The 22,970-nt window shown below is 48.6% G+C and overlaps 1 protein-coding gene across 5 annotated transcripts in view; it reads left to right on the top strand.

The window, feature by feature from the left end:
- The window catches only part of ACVR2B (activin A receptor type 2B), a 36,245-nt gene extending 14,543 nt beyond the window's left edge, over nt 1-21,702 (top strand). For 2 of the 5 annotated variants that reach the window (XM_039843285.1, XM_039843283.1), the window contains exons 2-11: nt 6,070-6,277; nt 6,466-6,575; nt 6,724-6,875; nt 6,957-7,100; nt 7,651-7,794; nt 8,066-8,214; nt 9,606-9,720; nt 10,437-10,575; nt 10,664-10,794; nt 12,261-21,702. In XM_039843285.1, coding sequence (XP_039699219.1) covers nt 6,070-6,277; nt 6,466-6,575; nt 6,724-6,875; nt 6,957-7,100; nt 7,651-7,794; nt 8,066-8,214; nt 9,606-9,720; nt 10,437-10,575; nt 10,664-10,794; nt 12,261-12,455 — 1,487 coding nt within the window. In that variant the 3' untranslated portion in view covers nt 12,456-21,702. Of the gene's footprint in view, nt 1-6,069; nt 6,278-6,465; nt 6,576-6,723; nt 7,101-7,650; nt 7,795-8,065; nt 8,215-9,605; nt 9,721-10,436; nt 10,576-10,663; nt 10,795-12,260 lie in introns of all 5 variants that reach the window. The other 3 variants (XM_039843282.1, XM_039843281.1, XM_039843284.1) reach the window with 2 other exon arrangements.
- Nucleotides 21,703-22,970: the final 1,268 nt, after the last annotated feature.

The raw sequence follows: 22,970 nt of genomic DNA, 5'->3' as shown, positions 1-22,970 counted from the left end.
AAATAATAATTCTAGAAATTAACAAATAGATTAATTGAATTTATAAATTAAGTAGAAGAGCTAAACAGCGAGTTAGACACAGCTAAAGAGAGAATTAATTAATTGGAAGTTAGACTATATGGAATTATCTGTAGTGGTGTTTAGACTCAGAATTGGAAAATAAGAAAGCAGAGTTAAGGACTGGGCAGAACGGGAAGATCTAATGCACTTGTAGAAATTTCAGAATTGGGAGATGTAATATTCAAATTGATAAAAGCCAAGAATTTTTCAGAAATGATAATCAACAGGAATCAGATTTAAAAAGTATTCTTCTAAGCAGTAGAAATAAATTTAAATGTCTACTTAGACACACAGCTTGTAGTGAAACTGCAGAGACCTAAGGAAGCAACCAGAGGAAAAAGACAAGAGTATCTACCAAATCAAACTAATAGCAGACTTTTCAGCAACAAAAGCAGAAACCAGAAGATAGTGAAATAGAATTTTTGAAATGCTGAGAAAATAACTCAGTGCAAAAGTTTATTTTCTTCTAAACTGTCAATTAGGAAAAAGGGCAAAATAGCATTTTCAGAAAAGCAAACTAAGGCTTCTGTGCCAAAAGATATTTACTGAAGGAGGATGTTCTTCAGAAGGACAGTGGTGCCAGAAAGAAGAACAGGTACAGGAGGGATGGATGAGCAGACACGCCAGTGAACATATGGACAAATAAAATATCAACTGTATACAACAAATAATATCTGCTTTGGGAGGCATATGAGAACAACAACAATAACAGTAAATACTGAACACATGTTATGTTAAACTAATTAAATGTTAGTTGGAAAGAGATAATTGGGGTTAGGACAATTCCTATGAGGGATAGTAGAGATGTTGATTAATCTCAGGTTTTTAGCATACATGTAAAATTTAAAACGTAAAGGATAGTCTATAGTAGAATAAAAATAGAGTGTATGACTTCCAGACCAGAACTGGCTGAAATGTGGAATTAAAAGAGATAATCCAAAGGTGGTATCAGTAGAGAAAAAACAAATTTAAACATAGAAGTAATCGTAAATGTAATAGAACTCAGTTCTAGGTCAAAGACTGTGTTAGATTGAGTTGGGAAAAATAAACATTTAAAATAAAAATTAGAAGAGAAATTGGAATTACTAATTACAAGAAATGTCACATAGCTGTGTTAGCATCAAAATAGACTTTCGGGCAAATAGAAGATAGATTTTTTTGGCAAAGAGCAAACGAAGAGGGAAAAGTTCTGTCATCAAGAATATATAAAGAAATGTGAAAGGATGTTAACAGGCCGTTCTGAGAAGGAGAGGCTAATAAACACAAAAAGACGATCAGTCTTAGAGGCATTCAGGAAATGGGGCTCAATACCATTTCACGCTGACCAGGCGAGCAAACATAGGATGGAGAAGGTGTTGCTCAGTGGCGTCTTAGTCCATTGGGAACATAAATTGGTACATCCACTTTAGAGAACAGTTCGACAGTATCCAGTGAGCTGAACATGCTTGTTGTACTGTGACCTAGCATCTCTAACCTGTGTGTACACTAGAGAAATGCCCACACATGTGAGCACAAGAAAAATGGCAACCGAGGATTTAAGAGAATTCATCGTGGCAGTGCTTAAATCAGCAAATGTTGTAAGTAACCTAAGCCCAGCAGGAAGATGGAGACTTAAGTTGCGGTAGCTCATAGAGTGGACTGCTAACACAGCACTGAGAGCAAATGCACTGCAGAGCCAGCCTGCCCGGGCTCCAGACCTGGCTTTGACAGTAAATACCTTGGCTAGGTTACTTTACATCTTTGTGCCTCAGTTCCCTCATCTGGATAATGAGGACCCTCACAGGGTTGTCATGAGGATTAAATAAGTTATTTGTAAAGTGCTTGGTATTGGGCCTGCTTTGTGTTTGTAAGTAAATGTGTAACAATTTGGATGGCTCACAGATATGTGGGTGAATGGAAAAGAGCAGATGTGTCAGAGATTGTGTTCGGCCGCTGGACACATACTCGAGTTACTCTCTTATGTAAAGAAGTTCAAAGATGAAATGTAGGTACGATTTGGATTTTCTACCCCATTGTACTTATGTGCCACTCCACAGTGTGTGTGCACATGTGTGTGTGTCTCACGCTTCAGCCTCCCCCCCGCCCCCCTTCCAGGAGTCCAGGAGTTGGGTTTCTCAGCCCTGCCTGGATGTTGTAAGTAACCTAAGCCCAGCAGGAAGATGGAGACTTAAGTTGCGGTAGCTCATAGAGTGGACTGCTAACACAGCACTGAGAGCACTGAGAGCACACACAGCACTGGTGTGTCCAGGAGTTGGGTTTCTCAGCCCTGCCTGGATTGAGGACTTGGGGAGCGCGGGGGCTTCTTTTCACTTAGATGTAGGCCCATTGGAACATAGGGACTGCCTATTGGGAATACTGTCGTTTGCGTATACCTGGTTCCTTTGGGTTAGCTGTGGCTCAGGGGTGCAGCAAGCACCTTGCCCAGGTGTCTGAGGGACAGGCACCCCTATCTCGGAAGCACAGCTTCCTCCTTCGGGATGGGCAAGTGTGCTGGAGGTCATGGGGAGCCTCCTGTGCATGGGTGCCTTGGCTCAGTGAGTGTGGGCAGGAACCTTGTGTCTATTAAAAGGCAGAGATGGCCTTGTGGTTGGAGTGTTGCCAGAGGCTATAAATAGCTGAGTGTGTGCAGAGGCAGAGCACCAGGGCAGAGGGGAGAAGGGGAGGCCCCCAGTCTCCAGCTGGCAGCAGAGCCTGAATGTGGTGTGGCAGGGGAATGGAGTCTGTGATCTCCTCAGGTCCCCCTTAGGCTCTGAATGCAAGCGTGGGTAATGCACAGTCCCCACTTGGCCTTCCAGGGGAACTTGCGTTGTGAAGGATTGTCACAGGCAGCAGGGGAGGGATATGGCTGGCATAGAACAGCTAACATGCCAGGCATTGTTCTAACCACTTAAAACGCATTAACTGATTTTGCCCTAGGAATTACAGGCTATTGTTACCCCCCTTTTACAAGCAGGGTAACTGAGGCATGGGATGGTTTGTTAAGGGTCACACAGCTAGGAAGTGTCAGAGCCAGGATTTACTGAAGTCTGTTAGCTCGTGGCTGCGATTCTTGGTCGCCTATAGGAAGACCTGGTCAGATGTGGGTCTAGTGAAATCCCAAACACTTGGGTCCTGCTTACATCATGGCTGGAGGGGTCTCTGCCTGGTCAGTGGCCTGGAGACAGAAGCGGGGCGCTCTCAGTGTCTGTTGGCCTCCCTTGCTCTGGCTTCTAGACTTTGCAGGGGGCTTGTTGCTTGTTGTCTGAATGGAGATGGAAACTCCCCTGAGGACCCTAGAGCTTGGGCAGCCGGCTGAGGCCACCCCTTCTGTTGTCCCCTTCCTGTGAAATCCTGCCCTAGCCAGGAGAATATGTGCCTGTTCATGGGTCTTTCTATCCACCCATCCATCCGTCATGTCCAGAATTGGTTCTAGCATTCGAGACAGTCAGGGCTTCCGTCTTCATCGACTTTGCAGTCTGATGGGGGAAGCCTGACATTTAAAAAGCAGTTGTTGAGCATATTCGCAATGTTTTATTTCTTAGATAAGTGTTCATTATGTTATTTTTCTCTTGAGAATTATCTTTGGTTACATTATTTTTACATTTCTTGAATGTCCGAAATAGTCCTTTAAACAACAGGCAATTAGTCGGGGGTGATAACTTAGATTTTGAAGGAAGCACAAAGGCAAGTGGAAGTAGTTTGCTTGATCTCCGGGGAGAGGGAAGAGCTGAAATTTAAAAGAGAAATTGGGGAGCATCTTGCAGCCAGAGGTAGTCACTTGTGCTAAGCCAAGTAGCCAAGCATGTTCAAGGGCCTGGCAACGTGGTGCGACTACAGTGAGGGAAGGCAGGAGGGGCAGTGCCCAGCTCTCCTTTCTGCCCACCTCTCAGTCTCTGGGACCCCTACTGGAATTGCTGCTGGAATGCAATGGGCTCCAGGCTGGAAGAGGAAGCCCTGTGCTCTCTGGACTGGGTGACTTGCATGGCCCAGCCCCCAGGTGCTGCTGCAGCTGGGTAAGGGGCCTGCGTGCATTGTGGGTGCCAGACTGGGCCCTGGCCCCAGTGTGCTTACTCAGCATGCGGTCTCAGACCTATGCCTACCCTACCCCTCAACTTCTCCCCTCAAACCATAAGCTAGATGCAGGCCTGGCTGGCGGAAGCCGGTGTGCACTCCTGCATGAGCCCCTTTGTGGACACTGCTTCCCTTCCTGTGGACCAGGCTGGATCCCAGTTGCCCAGATGGTTGGGACCCCACTTGTTTTCTTATTTGTGTCTGAGTCTAGGCCCCACCGGGTTGGATAGCCAGAGCCATGGTTAGACACTGGTATTCTGTTTGGGCGATAGTCTGAACCCTTGAGAATTGGCTGCTTGCCTCTGGCCAGGCCCTTCTAGAAGGAGCTTCCCATCACTGCAGAGAGATGGGGTCTGACCAGAGAATGGCCACTCCTGTTGAGGGGGCCCCTCTCACCTGATAGAACGTCCTGCTCCCTGAGTGTACCATGGGATGTCAGGCTCTTGGCTCAGGATGGCCTCTGGTGGGGTAGAGTAGAGGGAGAGGAAGCCCTGGGCCATGCTGGGATTCAGGCCACTCTGCCTTCCCCGGGGGGTAGGGTGCTGCGCCAGTCAGCCATTCCGGCTGCTGGATGGTGAAGCAGGGCCCATGGCTCCTGGCTGCTGGCGGACTGGCTAGCTGTCCATCCATGGGGATGCCTTCTACCCCTCCTTCCTCTCTCCTGGGCTGGGAATAGTTGTAGGGGAGACCAGCCAGGGCTGGTGTCAGGTCACTGGCTTACAGTAGGCCTAGGAAGTGTGGAGAGGGACCGCTTTTCTCTCGGGTATGTGCATTGGGTTTTGGCAGTGAGGTGGTAAATGCCACAGTTGCCGTTGATCAGGGGTGCCCCATGAAGGCGCGATGGCAGGGCATTCTCAATCAGAGGCCTGGGAGTGCTTCAGCCAAGGCAGCAGGTGAGGAGTCAGACCTGTTGTCGGAGAGCCACCTTTGACCTCTCCTTCCTCCTTCCTGTCCCAGGGCGTGCGGTCTGGGGACAGTGGGCAGATCTGAGTCTGGGACGAGGGGTTATTTTGGAGGGGATAGTGAGAAAGATGGATTTGGTGAATGTTCGCGGCCATGTTTAAAGGGGCAGTTAGGGGTCCAAGTGTTGGGCTACCTGGTTGGCACTTGTGCAGGGGGTGAAAAGGGGCACAGGAGCAGGTGGAGAGCACCCATAGGGGTCTTCAGGGGCCAGGAACAGCTGGGAGGATCATCTGTTATTGTGGCTCAGCCACCAGCCAGCCTTCCTTCTGCTTGGGGCACATATTCCCTGTGGTGATCGGGAGCCATACTGTGAGCAGCACGAGGTCCGCATTCTTGATGACCTTCCCCAGCCATACTGAGCACCGGAAGTGGGTTGCCCGGGTGGAGAGGATATTAGAGAGTCCTCGCTTCTTGTCCAGTCTCGGCAAGAGGGGGGGCGGGGGGGCGGGGGGAAGTGTTTGATACATCAGCAGTGTCTCCCTGGGGGACTGTGACAAGGGTGGGTCAAGGCACAGACATCAGCAGCCAGCGCCCCAAAGGCCTGTATCAGTCACCTGAGGCAGGGTGATCAGAAATGTGGTTCTGCCCCCTGTTCCATGTGGATGGGTCTGGGCCAGACCCCCAACCCCTACACGGTGATTCTTGCAGACGCTGGGGTTTCGAGGGGCCTCCTATTACTTGCTGCTGCAGGGAAGCAGCCCCGACCTGGGAGCCTCAGGTGCTGCAGGAGCCATCAGTCTGGCTGGCTGTTTCTCCTTCCTCCGTGGTGGTGGTGTTGCTGCTTCCTCCCTCTTGACTGGGCCTGGGGGAGTTGCAGTGGGAAAAGGAGATAGTTGGGGGCTGGTGCTGGCGGGCACGCAGTAAGCTAAGAGGTGTCGAATGGGTGGGTGGGCCCGGCACCCACCACTCAGCCTTTTCTCGGTGGCCGGGGTCCAGGACAGGGAGCAGGGGTTGGTGGAGTGCTCAGCAGGCCTCTCACCTCCCGGTGGGACGCAGGTTCCGGGCGTGGGGAGGCTGAGACGCGGGAGTGCATCTACTACAACGCCAACTGGGAGCTGGAGCGCACCAACCAGAGCGGCCTGGAGCGCTGTGAGGGCGAGCAGGACAAGCGGCTGCACTGCTACGCCTCCTGGCGCAACAGCTCCGGCACCATCGAGCTCGTCAAGAAGGGCTGCTGGCTGGACGACTTCAACTGCTACGACAGGTACTACTGAGCGCACCCTCCCCTCCTGGCCACCCTTCCTCCCGGTTCCCCAACTTTGGAGGTGGATGTGTGCTGTGCCCCTGGTAGTCCCCATGGGGTTTCCTGGAGGGAGGGGTTTGGCGGCTCGGGCCCTGGGGAGTCGTGCATCCCTCTGCTGAGGGTGCGTGTGGGAAACCGTGTGCCTCCAGGCAGGAGTGTGTGGCCACGGAGGAGAACCCCCAGGTGTACTTCTGCTGCTGCGAAGGCAACTTCTGCAATGAGCGCTTCACCCATCTGCCTGAGGCCGGGGGCCCAGAAGGTGAGGCCGTGGGAGGAGCAGGCCTGGGCCTCTCCTTGGCCCTAGAGCTCAGCTCCTGAGTTGGGTGGAGAAGGGCTGCTGGGCTCTCTGGCCCTGGACGCGTGGGAGTGGGCGGGCTGTGTGACACAGGGCTCCGTGTGTCCCCCAGTCACGTACGAGCCACCCCCGACAGCCCCCACCCTGCTCACGGTGCTGGCCTACTCGCTGCTGCCCATTGGGGGCCTCTCCCTCCTCGTCCTGCTGGCCTTCTGGATGTACCGGCATCGAAAAGCCCCCTACGGCCACGTGGACATCCATGAGGTGAGGCAGCTGGCTCAGGACAGGGCAGGGGTAGAGGTGGTGAGGCCAGGACAGGCCCTGTTAGGCTCTGATCTCCCCCAGGATCCTGGACCTCCACCCCCATCCCCTCTGGTGGGCCTGAAGCCACTGCAGCTGCTGGAGATCAAGGCTCGGGGGCGTTTTGGTTGTGTCTGGAAGGCTCAACTCATGAATGACTTCGTGGCTGTCAAGATTTTCCCACTCCAGGTGAGTGTTGAGGGGCTCCAGTTTGTCCACCCCTACTGTGGCCTGAGCTCTCCGGCCCAGGAAAGTCCAAGCCTGTACAGGTGGGATGAGAGAGAAGTAGGCCCTCTTGGGGGTGGTGAAATTTATCAAAAGGCTAGGGTAGGGCTTTGCAAACCTTGATTTGCAAAATCTTGATCTACTCTGGTTTTCAGAGTTTTGCTTTTGACATCAGGTTCTGCTTAGAGTCCCTGGACACCAGGCTGCCCTAAGCAGTTGTCCAGGACCCTTAGCAAAGCCAGGCCCAGCTTTGTCTCTCATTTGTTGGGTGATACTCGGCCACTTGCTCCTCTCTCCGGAACCTCAGTGGGCCCATTTATAAATCAGGTCCTGACTTTAAGTGATCTTAGAGATCACTGTTGGCCTGTGCTCCAGGGCCTGGCTCAGCCTAGGTCTTCTGCCTGCCTCCCGTACAGATGCTCAGGCTGAGGGTGAGGGTGGTGAGTGGGGTGAGGGTGGCGGTTCTGCTGCAGGGTGTGTGGTGCAGTGACGTTCAGCCGTGTCCCTGCCTCAGGACAAGCAGTCGTGGCAGAGCGAACGGGAGATCTTCAGCACGCCCGGCATGAAGCACGAGAACCTGCTGCAGTTCATTGCTGCCGAGAAGCGAGGCTCCAACCTCGAGGTGGAGCTGTGGCTCATCACGGCCTTCCACGACAAGGTGAGCCACACCCAATGGAGATGGACTCTCAAGATGAGCTGACCACAGCCACAGTCCCCATGGTGGCCTTCCACAGGAAGGTGACTCAGCCATAGGTGTGGATTTGAGTATCTCTGACTGCCCCCCGGCAACACCAGCAACCCCTCCTGGCATCATGTGCCTTCCATATCTATCCTAGTCTCCCAGGAAAGGAGCCCAGCCATCCCAGGGCTGGGTTGGTCCTGTCCTGTCCCCAGAGCCTGTGCCCAAGTCTCTGTGCTGTCTCCTCTAGGGCTCCCTCACGGATTACCTCAAGGGGAACATCATCACGTGGAACGAGCTGTGTCACGTGGCAGAGACGATGTCAAGAGGTCTCTCCTACCTGCACGAGGATGTGCCCTGGTGCCGTGGTGAGGGCCACAAGCCGTCTATCGCACACAGGTACTGGGATTAGCAGTCGCCCTCCCTGTGCTTGGCCTGGAGCTGCAGAGAAGGTTGGAGAGCATGAACGGGGCCTGGGGGAGGGAGTGGGTGTCTCGATTTCATAGACATGCATAGCCACTCTGGTGTGTCAGAAGTGACTACACATAAACTTGGGTCCACCTGTGTGCCGCTGCCCTTCCTCTGCCTTCCACGTGTTCTCTGCATGGCCTGGCCTGCCAGGCTGGTTTTCTGGTGCCCTCGAGTGGCCACATGAGGGAAGTGCTGACTCCATTACTTAAAGTTTGCTCAGCGGTTTTCACACTTTGGTTCGGATCTGTTTCTACTCTTAAAGAACTTTTGTATAGATAGGTTATATCTGTTGGTATTTGCTGTATTAGTGCACACACATTTCATTAACTGTCAGTGATGACATGATATGTATGTAGCTTCTGGAAAACTCTCTACACTCTTGAGAGAATGAGCTTAGAGAAGGCAAATAGTGATTATGAAAACAATTTTGACCTTGCAGATCTCCTGGAACAGTCTCAGGGACCCTCTGGGGTCCTTGGACTAACCGTGAGAGCCACCGTGCTAATGCCTCATCTAAGTGCTTGCTTAGGATGGCAGCTCGTTTAACCTTCAGTACCACCCTGGGGGTGCTGCTGCTTTTCTCAGCCCCGTCTCACAGAGGGAGGAACGGCAGTGCAGAATAACGTAGCCATACCTAGTTTAGTGTGGTTTTGTGGCTGCGAGGGAGGGGATTGAGCCTGGAATTCCAGGGTTCAGACTAACACGTCGTAGGTATGTCAGGGTGGCCCTTGGCATGGGTACCTACTGTTTCCTCAGTTCAATCCTCACAGCAAGGCTGAGACAGGCACTGGGGAGATTGGGGAGCAGAAGTAGTTCTGCTGGGAAGAGGCAGAGCTGAGCGCACATGCCAGCGCCCGGCTTGAGTCCCTCAAGGGCCTGCACAGAAACCCAGGCAAGTTTGTTTAAACTTCTGTGCTCACTCACATCCCGGATATTGTAAATCTCTCTCATCCCAGGCCAGTATACCTGCCCTTAACCCCTCGGAAGATGCAGGGGCTGGCCTTTGGTACTGTGGGGACTGGCACGGAGTCTGCCCAGCCAGTTGAGGTAGATGTTTCTTTGACAGCTCTGGAAGAAGTGCTTTGAGGGATTCTCACACTGGCGTTGGAGGGGACATCCTAAAGCTACCTGCTTTTGCTGCTTCGTGGAACTCCACTTGGTGCAGGCTCTGCTCCCCAGATAGTGGGATGGTCTGCTGTGGGGCATCTGCGAGCTGTAGGGCGTAGGCTTCAGTGTCTCGGGAGCCAGGATGGGAAGCCAGGAGCAGGGTAGGTTGGATCATGGTGTTCATCTTCATCTTGATCCACTTGTCTCCACAGGGACTTTAAAAGCAAGAATGTATTGCTGAAAAGCGACCTCACGGCCGTGCTGGCTGACTTTGGCCTGGCTGTTCGGTTTGAGCCAGGGAAACCTCCAGGGGACACCCATGGGCAGGTAACGGGCCTCGGGGAACAATGGGGGCTGGCACAGGGGTGGGCAGGGCCCTTCTAATGCTCAGCTGGCAAGGTGCAGGGGCCAGGGTCACTGTGTGAGTACAGAACTGTCTGAGGACTCCAAGGACAGTGCTTTTTGCCAATGTGGGGGCAAGGCCTGCAGGGTAGTGGAGTATCCCAGGCTATTCAGCGGAGAAATGTGGATTCCGATTAGAGTTTTGTCTGCTAGTTCTCATAGTCTTTCATGCTCTCTTTTTCTTTTCAGTTATAATTAGTAAGCAAAATAAAATAGAAGTATAAGAATCCAAAACTCAAAAACTTAGAAAAAGTAACTAAAAATTAACGTTAGGCAAATCATCCTAAAACAATCACTGTTAATATTTTTAAGTATTTTCCTTTTGTTTTTGGTCTTAATCTCAGTAAAATATCTGTGTAGCCCCTTGTGGTGTTGATGCAGTAGAGAGGCAGCAGTTCTATGTTAGATTACTGCTGTCTTGAGCATGTGATATTTTTAAATTATCACTAAGGTTCAATTTACACTGTTACCTCTTATGACTGTCCCATGAATATGGCGAATCGAGGCTTGCCATCATCGTTGGTGTTCTGCTCTGAATTCCGCCATCCCGGCCCAGCTGGCGCATACAGGATGTAGCTCCCTGTCCGACTGTGAGAGCATTTGTGCGTGGCTGGTGACTAGACCCTCCCCATCTTTTGTAGGTGGGCACACGGCGGTACATGGCCCCTGAGGTACTCGAGGGAGCCATCAACTTCCAGAGGGATGCCTTCCTGCGCATTGACATGTATGCCATGGGGCTGGTGCTCTGGGAGCTCGTCTCCCGCTGCAAGGCTGCGGACGGTGAGTAGGCCAGGGCCCCAAGCACCCCAGGGATGGGTAGGGAGCAGTGAGACATGGCGGTGACCCTGCCCGGCTCTATCACCCCCAGGACCGGTGGACGAGTACATGCTGCCCTTTGAAGAAGAGATCGGCCAGCACCCCTCGCTGGAAGAGCTGCAGGAGGTGGTGGTGCACAAGAAGATGCGGCCCACCATTAAGGATCACTGGCTGAAGCACCCGGTGAGGGCCCTGGGCGGCAGATGGCTGGGAGCAGAGAGGGGAGCCCCTCCATGTGTGGTGGGAACCTGAGGTCGGGGGGATGTGGGGTGGAGGGAGAAGACACCTCAGCAGTGGGACAGTCCTGTCCCCTCCTCCTTTACCAGGTCAGAGGCGCCTTAGTGCACTTCCTCCTTTCCACCAGGGGAGCGTTGGGGAGGTTCAGTGCTCGGCTGGAAGGTGACTTGGCTCCAGAGAGTGATGAGGCCTGACAGTCAGCTCTGTTAGGGCACAGGTTGCCCCCGTGTGGGTCACATGTGCAATGGAGCCCTGAGCTTGACCCATCTGGGTTTGAATCCTGGATCTGCCCATCAGTAGCAGGGTGACTTCGGGCAAATTGCTTTGTTTTTCTGAGCCTCTGTCTCCTCAGAGTAGTAATAGATTTAATGAGTTATTATAAATCACTTGGCAGGACACTTATCACGTAAATGCTTATTAATATGCATTAGCTCTGACTAAATAATCTCTGTTCTCTGCCTTCATTATTTTCTGGGCATGAGCTGAGCCACGTGGCATCTCGGCTCCTCCAATCTGGGGATACTGTACAAAGGACCCCAATTATGTGAACTATTTCCTATCTTGGAAGAATATGTGCCTTCTGGTCCTTGAGCTTCTCCCCCGTCCACCCTAGGGTTAATTCAGAAAGATGACAGCCTTGGGGCCACTGGGGGCTAGCAGTCTACCATATGATTCATCAGGAGTCAAGCTGTTGAGGCCAAGTTCAGCTGCCATGCCGCTCCCTGGAACTCAGGGCTACCAGTGGAGAAGACTGAGGCGTGGTGAGATGGAGGCCAGACCAGAATCTCTGCTTTTTGACTCAGACTTTCTTAGTCTCCCAAGGCAGAGATGCTGGGGTAGCCGGTCCAGTTCCTTGACAAGGAGTCTAGGGTCCAGAGTGGTCTTGATCTGGTCTTGTGCTGAGCAGAGAGCTCTGGGATATAGGCATTTTGCCTGTTCTAATGCCTTTCCCAGCTCCACACAGTTGGCTCCAGCATAGGGTGTCACACCATGTTCCCTGGACTTTAGTGGGGTGCCCCAGGGGTTGTCGGTAGTAGGGTGGGACAGTGCCCTCCTCTGGTCCCCACTATGACCGCCACATTTTGGGCACTTATGTGATTTGGGCTTTATAAAGGATTGTGTTTGACTATCACTTTGCCCCATGAGTGGCCTGGTCGCCTCCTGCACACCCCCTGCCATGTTGAGGTTCAGGGGACTTTTTCTTAGGCCAGTGGGCCCAGGATGGTGACTGCCAAGAGGGAGGCATCCAGATTCCTTCAGTGTCCCCCAGGCTCCTGCTGACAGCTGCTGGTGTGGGGATTGGTGAGCTCTGCCTGATCCTCGGAACATCATCAGGTTTGCTGTCCCCCAGCTTGCTCTCGCTGAGGGACACTAACAAGGGTGAGCTTTCCCTCTCCCCCGTGGCTCTGCAGGGCCTGGCCCAGCTCTGTGTGACCATCGAGGAGTGCTGGGACCACGACGCAGAGGCCCGCCTGTCTGCAGGCTGCGTGGAGGAACGGGTGGCTCTGATCCGAAGGTCGGTCAACGGCACTACCTCGGACTGTCTTGTCTCCCTGGTGACCTCTGTCACCAATGTGGACCTGCCCCCTAAAGAGTCGAGCATCTAGGCCCAGGACATGAGTGGATCTCCAGACTCAGTGGATCTGAAGAGGAAAAGAAAAAAAAAGTTGTGTTTTGTTTTGGAAATCCCATAACACCAACAAACACATAAAATGCAGCTGCTATTTTACCTTGACTTTTTATTATTATTATAATTATTATAATTATTATTATTAATGTTATTTTTGGATCGGATCAGTTCTACCAGCACACTGCTCCACTGCATCGCAAACAGCAGGCGCGTCAGCCGGCGTCGAGGTGCTGAGCTGTGAATGCGGAACCAGCGCCATGCTGAAGAGCCTCAGCCACCTCCTGCCCTTTGGGGTTCATTTCTCCCGCTTTCTCTGTTTGTCATCTCAGAATCTGTGACACAAAGAAACCCATTTCTCCTGTCTTAGGAAACTTAATGCTGCAAACTCTTCCTAGAGGAACTTTTGAAGACTGTTACATAAAAAACACACCTTCCTCAAAAGAGCAGTTCCTCTCTGCCCTCATCCTCCTTCCCCCCTCCCTTTTGTTGTGTTTCCTCCCTTTTTAGACAGTGAGTATAAGGAACAGCAGATGTGTCTTTCACGGATTAACGGGTGTTGTCCTGACCGAGGGAAAACTGGGGTGAGGAGGACGGTTTGGGCTGGAGTTGGCGGGGAGGACGGAGCTGGGGTGGGGTCTGGAGCAGAGCTACACTGGACTCGGGCACGTTCGGAGCAGCATCCTTGCTATGAGGCTACTTCTCAGGTAACCGGGAATGGAGGGGAAGGACCGAGTGGAGGCTGAGTGTTAACGGCAAGGGCGGGGTTTGGAGAAAGTCGAAAAGCAGGTGGGGCTCTGACCCATCTGCTGGCCCTGACCAGTCTTTTCCACTAACTTGGGCTTGGGCATAGGACAAAACATTTTTTTCTGCCCTATTTTAAGGTTAGGTAAGGGTAGAAATCACGGTCTAGTGAGTACATTCTTCATAACACATGATGCTGTAAATATCTTTAACGGAGGAAAAGTCGGAATACGTTGCTTCCTCCTGGAGCAGTTCAGGGAGGTGCCCACAGGGGCACCCTGCACAGCCAGGGCAAGAGGAAGTCCTGTGTGTGGCCCACGGAGGCCTTCCCCTCTGGAGACTCTGAGAGTCCTGCAGCGCTGGCTCTGCCCCGTGTGGGGACATTCCTGTCCCCTGTATGTGGCTCACGAACATGGCTTTCTCCAGACCCCTTAAAGTGGTGCATATTCTAAAGACCCTTTATTATGCCATAACCTTGCTCTAGTCAGTGAATGTTTCTAATGCTGCTGTTTCGACATTTGAATTTTCTTTTAATTTATGAAACATGCAAAATTTAAAAAAACACACACATCCACATATACACACATGCTTTGCTATGTGGCTTCCGAAGTTTAAATTTTGAAAAGTAAATGAATTAAAACTTCACGACCACAGACCACCTCAAACCAGAAATACCTCAGAATTTTCTACTTGTGTAAGTTTTATTATATATTTTATTAGTTGTGTTGTCTTGTAATAAGTATATTTTAATGTAAGTTGGCTTTTATGACAAGAAAGTTTAAAAGAAATAGAGAAAAAAAAAAGTGTGCGTCTTCTCGGTAGTGATGCCATTTTTGTTTGGCGAGTCCCCCGTGTACGTGGTTGTCGTCAGCTGTAGGTTGGCTGTCTGGGCCGAGTTGGCCTTCATCACTCTAGTTTGTGAAGGCTTTTCCTTCTGGTTTCTTTAGACCATTTTATTTTAGAACTGGATCTCTTAATCTTCAGGGGAGTTGGTGGGTGATGGGGAGAGGTTGACTTGGGTGAGAACAGGAGAGGGGCGCCTCCTCTTGGGTTATTTGGAGGTTCAGATGTTTTCCTCAGTTTGATTGGTTGATCAGAATGACAGGTAACCCCACTTTTTAACTTGGTAAAACTGGCCCTTAGAGACCTGCATGAGGTCATTTTACTTGAGATTTAATTTCTGAAGGAAATTAGCAGCAATGGTAGTGGAAGGGATCCGTAGTGTCTCTGTGGCTCCCCACTGTGACTTGGGGGCAGTCTGTGCCAGGGTGGTGGTCCAGAGTGAGTGTTCTCACCCGCTGCCCTAGAGTTTGCGGTCTCAGGGTGCCGCACACACCCCCGGGCCGTCTGCTCCCCACGCTGTGTGGCGGTGGGGGCCTGCTACGCGGCTGTGTCCCTTTGTGTGTTTGGGTACAGGGTGCTGTGGGAAGTGGGTTTCCTTCGCTCTTTCAGCTCAGTTTTTGCTTCTTGGGTCAAAATGTGACCTGGCCAAGATGGTTACAGGGACAGGTTTTTTGTTTTTGCTTTTTTGGTAAGCTATGTTGTCGTTTACTTTTTTTTTTTTTAAATCATTTTGTGCTGTGGTATTTTTCTTCCCTTGGAATAATTTTTAACAGCAAAACAGATCTTACAGCAGTTGCTTTTCTTTCTTACTTATTTCTTTAAGAAGCTTTAAAATATTTATTGAAAAGTGCCATATCTAATTTCTTTAGCTTTCTCCTCAGGCAGTGCCGGCATCTCTACTTTTCACCCTCAGAAGAAACCAATAAACCACTAACAAACGTAGCTAATGTACTACAGGAGTGATGAGCCCCCGATCCTGCCAGCGTGGAACACTAAGCCCCAGCCTCTCTGTGTGGTTTTAGATTTCCTCGGGGTGATTTTTCTTTTGTGTGCCAGCTTGATTCTTATGAGAACAAGCTTTGGCCTAGCTGTGGAGGGTTCAGCTGTGGCAGGACGCAGGATGAACAGGCAGGCCTTCCTGGTGGCCAGTATGCCTTTCATCTGGGCCAGCTCCCTCTGCTGACTCTGCTCAGCTGCTGCTGTGGCGTCTTTTTGGTGCCTTGGCATCAGAATGTAGTGTCAAGAGATGGTACCTGTTTGGTTTGGCTGGGTAGAGGGGAGAATCCCGGGGGGTGTCTGTGCCAGCTCTCTGGGCTTCAGGCTGCCTTTTCCGCTCATGCTGTGTAAAATGTACCCATCAGGCAGTGACTCTGATGGTGCTGCTGGCTGGAAGGTGGGTGATCTCTTCCCAGGGCCTGCCACTAAGAGTTGGGTGCATCTTTTGCCACAGATGAGGTGTTTGTTTGCTGTCACGTATTCTTTGGGGAGTGAACCATCTAGAGCCCTGGTTTGTGTTTATGGAGTTATAGGGCCTCTGCCTGTGCTCTTCTTCACAAAGATTTCATGTGACATTCACTTCTGGGGAGCTCAGATAACTACTACTTTTCTTTTCTTTCCCCAAGCTCTATGGTAGACTGGTGGGAAAGGAGTCTGGCATCATTTTCCCTGCCCATGGGAGAGGCTGCCCTGTCTACTGTTGGAGGGCAGCCAAGTCAGGGGAGAGAAGTGGCCAAGGACCCGCACTCCTTCCTTGCTAGGGCGCTGTCATTCAAGCAGGCTCCTGGCTGTGGGATGGGCTTTGTGGGAGAATGTGTTCTGTCTGAATATATCCATGATCGCTGTGGGAAGACTTCCCTAGCGAGAGAAATCCAGGAATGAGCAAGAGAAGGAGGAAGCAAGTGGGGACAGAAGCTACTGCATCACAGTGTCCTGCAGAAGACTCAATAATTGGGGACAGGTGACGGGCAGGGAAGGCCATGGACATAGTCATTAGAACATCCTGGGGCTGGCACGAACTGGGTTTTCTCCTGGGACCATTGTCACTTCCAGGTGTCTTTAGAGTAAGTTACTCAGGCCAAGGGCTGCAGATGGACCATTCTCAGGAGAAGGGGAGACATGACGGTGAGAAGCGGTGCGCATCATCAGCCTTGGTGGTTCGGCATGGCCTTTGTCCCGTTAGCACATTAGGTGCCCAGAGTTCTCAGCTCTGCCTGGGTGGGGCTTCCCCATATGTGCCAGCTGCTTCTCACTCAGGATTCATCTGATCTCGACTTGGCGCGTGGGTACAGAACAAGGACCTTTTCCCGCCTTGAACATCTTCAGGAGGGTCGAGCCCCCCACTCACATGTTCTCAACCAAAGGAAGAGTCTCTTATCTCCAGGCCATTGAGATAGTGCTTCCATTACCCCTACGGGCCAGGCTAACCTTCTTGTCATGGCCAGTCAGTCATGTTATGCTTTAGAAAGCAAGGCACGTGCTCTTGCAGTTCTGCTGTCTCCTCTTCTCCAGTTGGCCACATTCTCACTCCCTGCTATCCTGCCGTCCTGCACCGCGCGCCCGTGCTGTGTGCATGGTGTCTCCTTGGTGGCAAGCCCAGCTGTGTATTGAATGTCTACCATGTACTGTGTGTGGATCAGAAAGAACCAGTCTACAGACAGTGGCCCGTAGACTGAGCCATAAGGGCAGTGAGGTGGCTGTCCCATTCAAGGGGGAGGACTGGATGGCCCTCTTGCAAATGGAATTTTGCCTTTTTTAGAAAGCTGGGTAAAATTGCTAGTACTTACTGGTAATACAAGGGTTTGATGTTTTTCAGTAATATAGTAAGCATAAGTATGTAAGTTTTTAGGGATTGGTACTAAAAACTTTGTATAATAGAAGTCCTACAGCCAGGCATGGTTCCTGAGAACTTGACTCACTAGAGAAGTATCTAAATTGGAAAGCATTTTCCAGAAGTTAACTCAGTTCGATCGTCAGTCCCAGCTATTTCAGTAGCCTGTTGAGTTCTTCATGGCTCATCTTTGGAGAGGCGGCCAGACATGGTTCACATTTCAGGGGCGCTAGACCATACCTTTCCAAGAAGCACAGTGAATTCACTCATCTTCCCCTCATCCAAGGTAAGCAGCCAGAAAGGAAAGGGCACAGTGGCCTTTTCTCTCTTGGGTGACATGAGTTTTCCTTTGCTGTTTACAAAAGCTGAACTAAGAAAATACTCGGTAGCTAACATGTTTAGCCAAGTAATGACAAGTTTAAGTCTTAATGAACTGTAATGTTTTTTGGTAAAGAAATAGGCCCAATAATTGAGTTGGTTAAGTTTATCTTCTCTGTCTAGATTTGTAAACATTTAATGAATTCAGGGTTATACCCATAGTTCTTTAAGATTCCTGGTAGTTGATTTGTAACCAGCAATCCACCTATGAATGTATCCCAAACCCTCAGAAGGCTTGGAAAAGTTTTTTAAGATAATGATTTAGTTTTATAGAAAAAAGAAATGAAGTTTTACCTGCCCCCCCCCCCAAATAATTCAGTCGACTAGTTTAAAAACAACTAGTGGGTCCAAGAGACCCATAAGCTATCATCAAATAGTCCAAATTATCTAGTGGGGTAGTTTTAATATTTTATACTCATTTTGCGTCTACTTGTAAATTTGGTTTGGACAAGATTTTGAATTTAAAGGACTTAACCACTATTCACATTTTACCAAGCTTTTACATTTTCGTGACGGTATCTTCCAGGTATGAATGAAGCAGGACTTTTGATTGTGGTAGTCCGTGCATCCAGTGGTCCCCCAAACCAGTGATACTTTATTTGTTCCTATGGCAGCTTGTAGCGATAACACAGGTGGTTTTTCCTCACGAGTGAAAGTGCATAATCTCTAGATGCCAGTGCGTGGAGACGGCCCTGTGCTGCCCTTTTTCTCCAGAAGTGTCTGGGTTGTCTGGAGCCTGGGCAGTTGTGAAGAAATAAAAATGTGGACATATATATGTTTGTAGTGGGTTATACAAATGTGGGCTCTTCTGGACGTCTGTGGAAAAGTGTCACATTCATTTTCAGAGTTTACATTTTTAGCTCATAGTTATGATAGATATGACCCATTAGCTAATGCTTTTGAGGCAGGAGAGGATGGGTTTTCTGCAAGTGGTTGAGTTCTGTCTTGAGTCCTGTGAATTTCTGCTGTGGGTTGGGCAAGGGCTCAATCTGAGGCTGTCCCAGTCACATTTGCATTGGAATGTTGTTAGCATTGTAAATAAAAGAATAGGTTATGTAATAGAGATAAGACACTTGAAATTTTACTTTAAAAAAATCTAAAGCTCTACATATATATTTAGTTATATCACCTGACAGATTCTTCTGCACAGTGTGGAGATTGTTTTATACCACAGATTATTTTTATAAAGTCTAGTGATTTTGAATAAGAATGATTTTGTAACCAGAGTAATGAGCTTTACCTTTCAAGATAAATGTACACTGGAGTGTGAGTGGTGTGGATCTTGTACTTAGCGCTCATATGGATTCTCGTGATACACATACACTGGCAGATTGGAGTACAGTTACGGGTCTTGTTTGGCCAAAACTCCATTGTGGCTACATAGGTCAGTGATGCTTTGGCTCTGCTCCTTGCAGATGGGGAGGGAAGGGCCTGATGAGAGGCAAGAGGAGCCTGTAGGGTGTTTTACATTTGTGCCTCCTCCTTTGATTTCTTTTGAACAAAAGATTCCGAGGTTAAACATTACTTTGTAAACTCTTGCCACAGAATGTAGTAGTGTGTTAAGGGTGTTTTGGGGGTGCAGATTGGGGTGGGTTGAGACTAGAATAAGAACCAGTCTACAGACAGTTGAAATGAGGATTTGGTGATATGAGTAATTCACCAAACTGAATTATCTAGGACCAAATTATCCAGTTTTCAGGACAGAATTTCCAGTTGAGCAATTATTCGGAAAGGAGGAGAGAAGGCAGGGTAGTCTGTGGACATAGTGATCAAATCAAAGGGAGAGCTACCAGGTACATTTTGTCCCCTCTGGTCAGGGCAGTTCGGAGATGAGAGTAGGTTGGCTCTCCACTTTAATCTAGCGAGTCAAGCAGGAGCGTCAAGGAAGCTCGGAACTCCGTACCAGCGGGCATCTTCAGATGCCTACACAGGTTTCCTGCTCTCCCACCAAGGCCACCACCACTGCTGTAATATGGAAGGCGGTCTTCAAGCTAGCCTGTTTATTTTGGGGTAGAAAGTGGATGGTTATTTGGGTGAACCTTTTGATGGGGATGTGGGGGAGGGTGAATAATGAAGCTAATTCTTTGTATCCTCAGTTGCCAGTTCTAAGACCTACCTAAAGGCTTGCCCCCCAGACCCTGCCTGCTGGCTTCAGGCTGCTGTGCTTAGAGGTGTACTGGTCGGGGCAGTTGTGTCAGGAGAATCCCTGATGTGTCATTTTGAACCAGCTGTGCTTCTTACTCAGCCTGGTTTAGAGTAAGTTTTACACATTACCCCTTTTATACTTGGAGTAAATTCAGTTTCAGCGGATCCAGTAGCACTCCGGGAACCAACCCATCGTTCCTTTCCCTGTCCTCATAAAAGAACATTTCTCTGCTCTCCAGCCCGTCTCTCAGAATGTAATTCTGTTGTGCCTTTGTTTGCGTCATCTGCCTCCCCTCAAAAGCAACTGCTGTAAGCTTTTTTCTACTTGTCTTTTCTAGCCCCAAACCCCATCTTTTTCCTTTTTCCCAGCTGTACTTTCTGGATGCAGTTCTGTGCTCCAGGTATTTTAAGAACCAGTTACCTCAGACCTCATGTTGAACAGTGTCACCATCTGGGTCCTCTCGATACTGCAGGCTTGTAACATACACAGGCAGGAACCCTGCCAAGTGTGGGCACTTATTTGTTATGAAGTAAAACTCTTCCCAAGGACTGAAAAAGGGGCTTCTGGCAAGCTCTTCACAGCACTGTGGTGGGATGGGTCTAGAGTGTCATCTGAACGGTGCTTCCTATGTTCCTCTTTCAATTCTGCCATTTTCAGTATTCTCGTGTCTGAATGGGCAAAGCGATTCAATTGACTGGTCTTGCACACAAATTTGTTCCAAAGATGAGCTCTTTGTAACACATTTCCAGTCGCTAAAGCTGAAATGTAGAACATTCCTTTAAATGGCAGGCTTAAAAACCCACCATCCGCCACAGTGCATTTTGGGAAGATGTCTGTAGCATATGTTGCTGTGAAATTAGGCCTTGCGGGATATGGCTGTTTGTCATTTTGATGTATTTTAAATAAATATATATATATTTTTTAAAGAGTCTTTTTTACCAGTTCAGAAAGTTTAATTAACCAGCCGTCACCACATCTGAATTTTTGTCTCTAGGGCACAGATGGCAGACCAAGATTAAAAGTGGTAACCCAGCCATTTAAGTGTGGGCTGCCTGCCTGGGCTGTCCTGCTGAAGGTAGGGCACCAAGGTCAGTGTGTTCCCATTGTGTCCTGACAGTCCTCGAAATGTTTGGTCTCTGCCCTGTTCAGTGGACTGTTGACTTTAGTCCCTGCAAGTGCTTTAGCCCAAGTGGGGTTTTCTCAGAGCACTGCCACACGTCATGTATGTTTAGCCAAATAATTTCTTCATAAGAGAAGCACTCATCCAAATTTTACCAGCAATGACAGAGATGAGAGTAGGAAAGATAAGGCAACATCTGGGTTTTGATTCAGAAAGTGTCCAAGTCATTGTCAAGTGCCATCTGAGAGCCAGTGATCATACAGAGATTCCTAGGAGACCTCATTTGAAAGTGTTAAGACCTCCTGTAAGGGGAGGAATTGTTAAAATGCCAGCGGCTCCTCCCCACCCACTTTTTTTTTTTCTAGAATTCTGTAAAAATGCAAAGAAAATTGAGTGGTACTTGAGAATTGAGGGTGAGGGTTACCGCAGATTAGAAACATACTTCTAGCTTTCAATTCCACGCCACAAATCCACACAATGCCATTTTTCAACTGTACAAAAGAATCTGCTTATGAATTTAACATATCTTAATGGTAGCGTCAAAGGCCGAATTTTTCACCTGTTAATATTTTCCACATTTGTCCTTGAATCTGAATAGCTTTATACAGTACTGTAAATTCAACTTACATCGAGTTTGATGTCAAATTCTTGTGAAAAGAGCTTCTGCATGTAACACGCATAAAGAACACAGCAGAGTACAAAATTTGCAGGACCAATTTTGGAACCAACAAAATGTCACTTCTCATTTGCCATCTTATGTATCAGTTTTACCACCTACTTCTAAATTTGTACATTATTTGTAAGGAAAAGAAGGAAAACCCTAAGACTTGTCTAACTTAGTGGAGAATGTGTGTGTTGGATTTAGGATGATAGCGAAGTCTTATCGAGCTGTGTTATCTAACCTGTATATAAAAATTGTAATTAAAGTTTGGATTCACCTGTTTCTTGCAGTTTAAAATGATGAGTAACTGCAAACTCTGGAAATGTGACTAGTATATGATTTAAGGCTGTAGAAGTGAAGAAGCTCTTCAAGTGCTAAAACTAAAGACTTCTAGTTTTTGGCTCAAATTCAATAAGTACTGTTTGTATACCAGGATATGTGAGATGTAAATGTAATAGGTCACTTTTCACCCTTGTAGCTATAAAATAAAAATTTTGTAGAACAGAAATAGCTTGTACTACTGAATTAACAAAAGTTATACTAAAGTATCATGTTTTAAAAAATATATATGTATACAGAGTTAAGCTTGTTGCTGTTACCCTGTCTGGATTTGAAAAGTGTGCTGATTTATATACATATATATATATATATAAAAATACAACATATATATATTATATACATGCACACATCTAAAATGGCCTAAAGCAGACATCCATGTAATTACAGTTGCAAAATGAAGACATTTTGGAAAGAACATTGTATCATAGTTCATTCATTTGCAGTGGATCTTTGTTCCTTTTTACTGTGGTAATTTTAGAAATGAGTGTCAAGTTTGAAATTAGATCTGCCAAGTTGGGGTTTTGCTGCTTGAACTCTGCACTGGGTCCTCAAATAAACCGATGTGAATGTAGTTTTTTCCCCCTGTGTGAAGAAGCAGCCACACCCCAACAGAATAGGAGGAAAAATCTAGAACTATTTCAAGTTTTATCTTTTTGTATATGAAAATAAAATAATAATAATAAAAACCCTTTTGTCTCTCTGAATCACATGGCAGGGGACTGAGGTTTCTTATGGGGATTAAGAATCAATAAAATAGTGTCCTTCCACTTACAGGGCAGACCACAGTACCTCTGAGTTCCTGCTTGGGCCACACGCAGTCGTTCATGGTCAAGTTCATGGTCACGTCCTGTGGGGGCTGAGCTAAGCAGGTGTCTCTATTTCTGCCCCCTTCACAGCCCAGGCCCAGTCAGAGACTGTGGATTTCTCCTAAAATGGACTGTCCTGGGTAAGTTCCTTTAGGGCGGGTGTGTTTTTCCAAATCTCCGAGATCCCACACACACATACCCCCACCCCCCAGTCTTATACTTTGCAGACAACCCTGAGCAGTTTTTGTTAAGTAGAGCAGAGAAGCCTAGAAAATAAGTTCTATTCAGGACTACTGTAGAATACAAGCTCTGCTATGCCCAAACATGGCCAACTATCAGGGTCCCTTGCTGAGCATTTAAAAAATAACAGTTTTGGGGCAAAACCCCAGATCTGAGTCAGCAAGACAGGTCTCATGTTTTGGAGTTCCTGACTTAATCTCATGAAATGAAAACATGGTTCTCTGCTACTAAAATGGTGGTGTCTACTACCTAACAAAACAGGAAAGAAGTCACCTCACTGCTTTCTGCAGTAACAAAAGAATTTTTTGGCCCGTGACTAATATTTGGTTAAGTGGAGAAACACCAGCTTTGAATCCTGGTGAGGTTAATGCCTTATTTACCCTTTATTATG

Source organism: Pteropus medius, unplaced genomic scaffold (assembly GCF_902729225.1).
Source record: "Pteropus medius unplaced genomic scaffold, Ma_sr-lr_union100, whole genome shotgun sequence".
Classification (NCBI taxonomy): domain Eukaryota; kingdom Metazoa; phylum Chordata; class Mammalia; order Chiroptera; family Pteropodidae; genus Pteropus; species Pteropus medius.
This window is presented reverse-complemented; position numbering and strand designations above follow the sequence as displayed.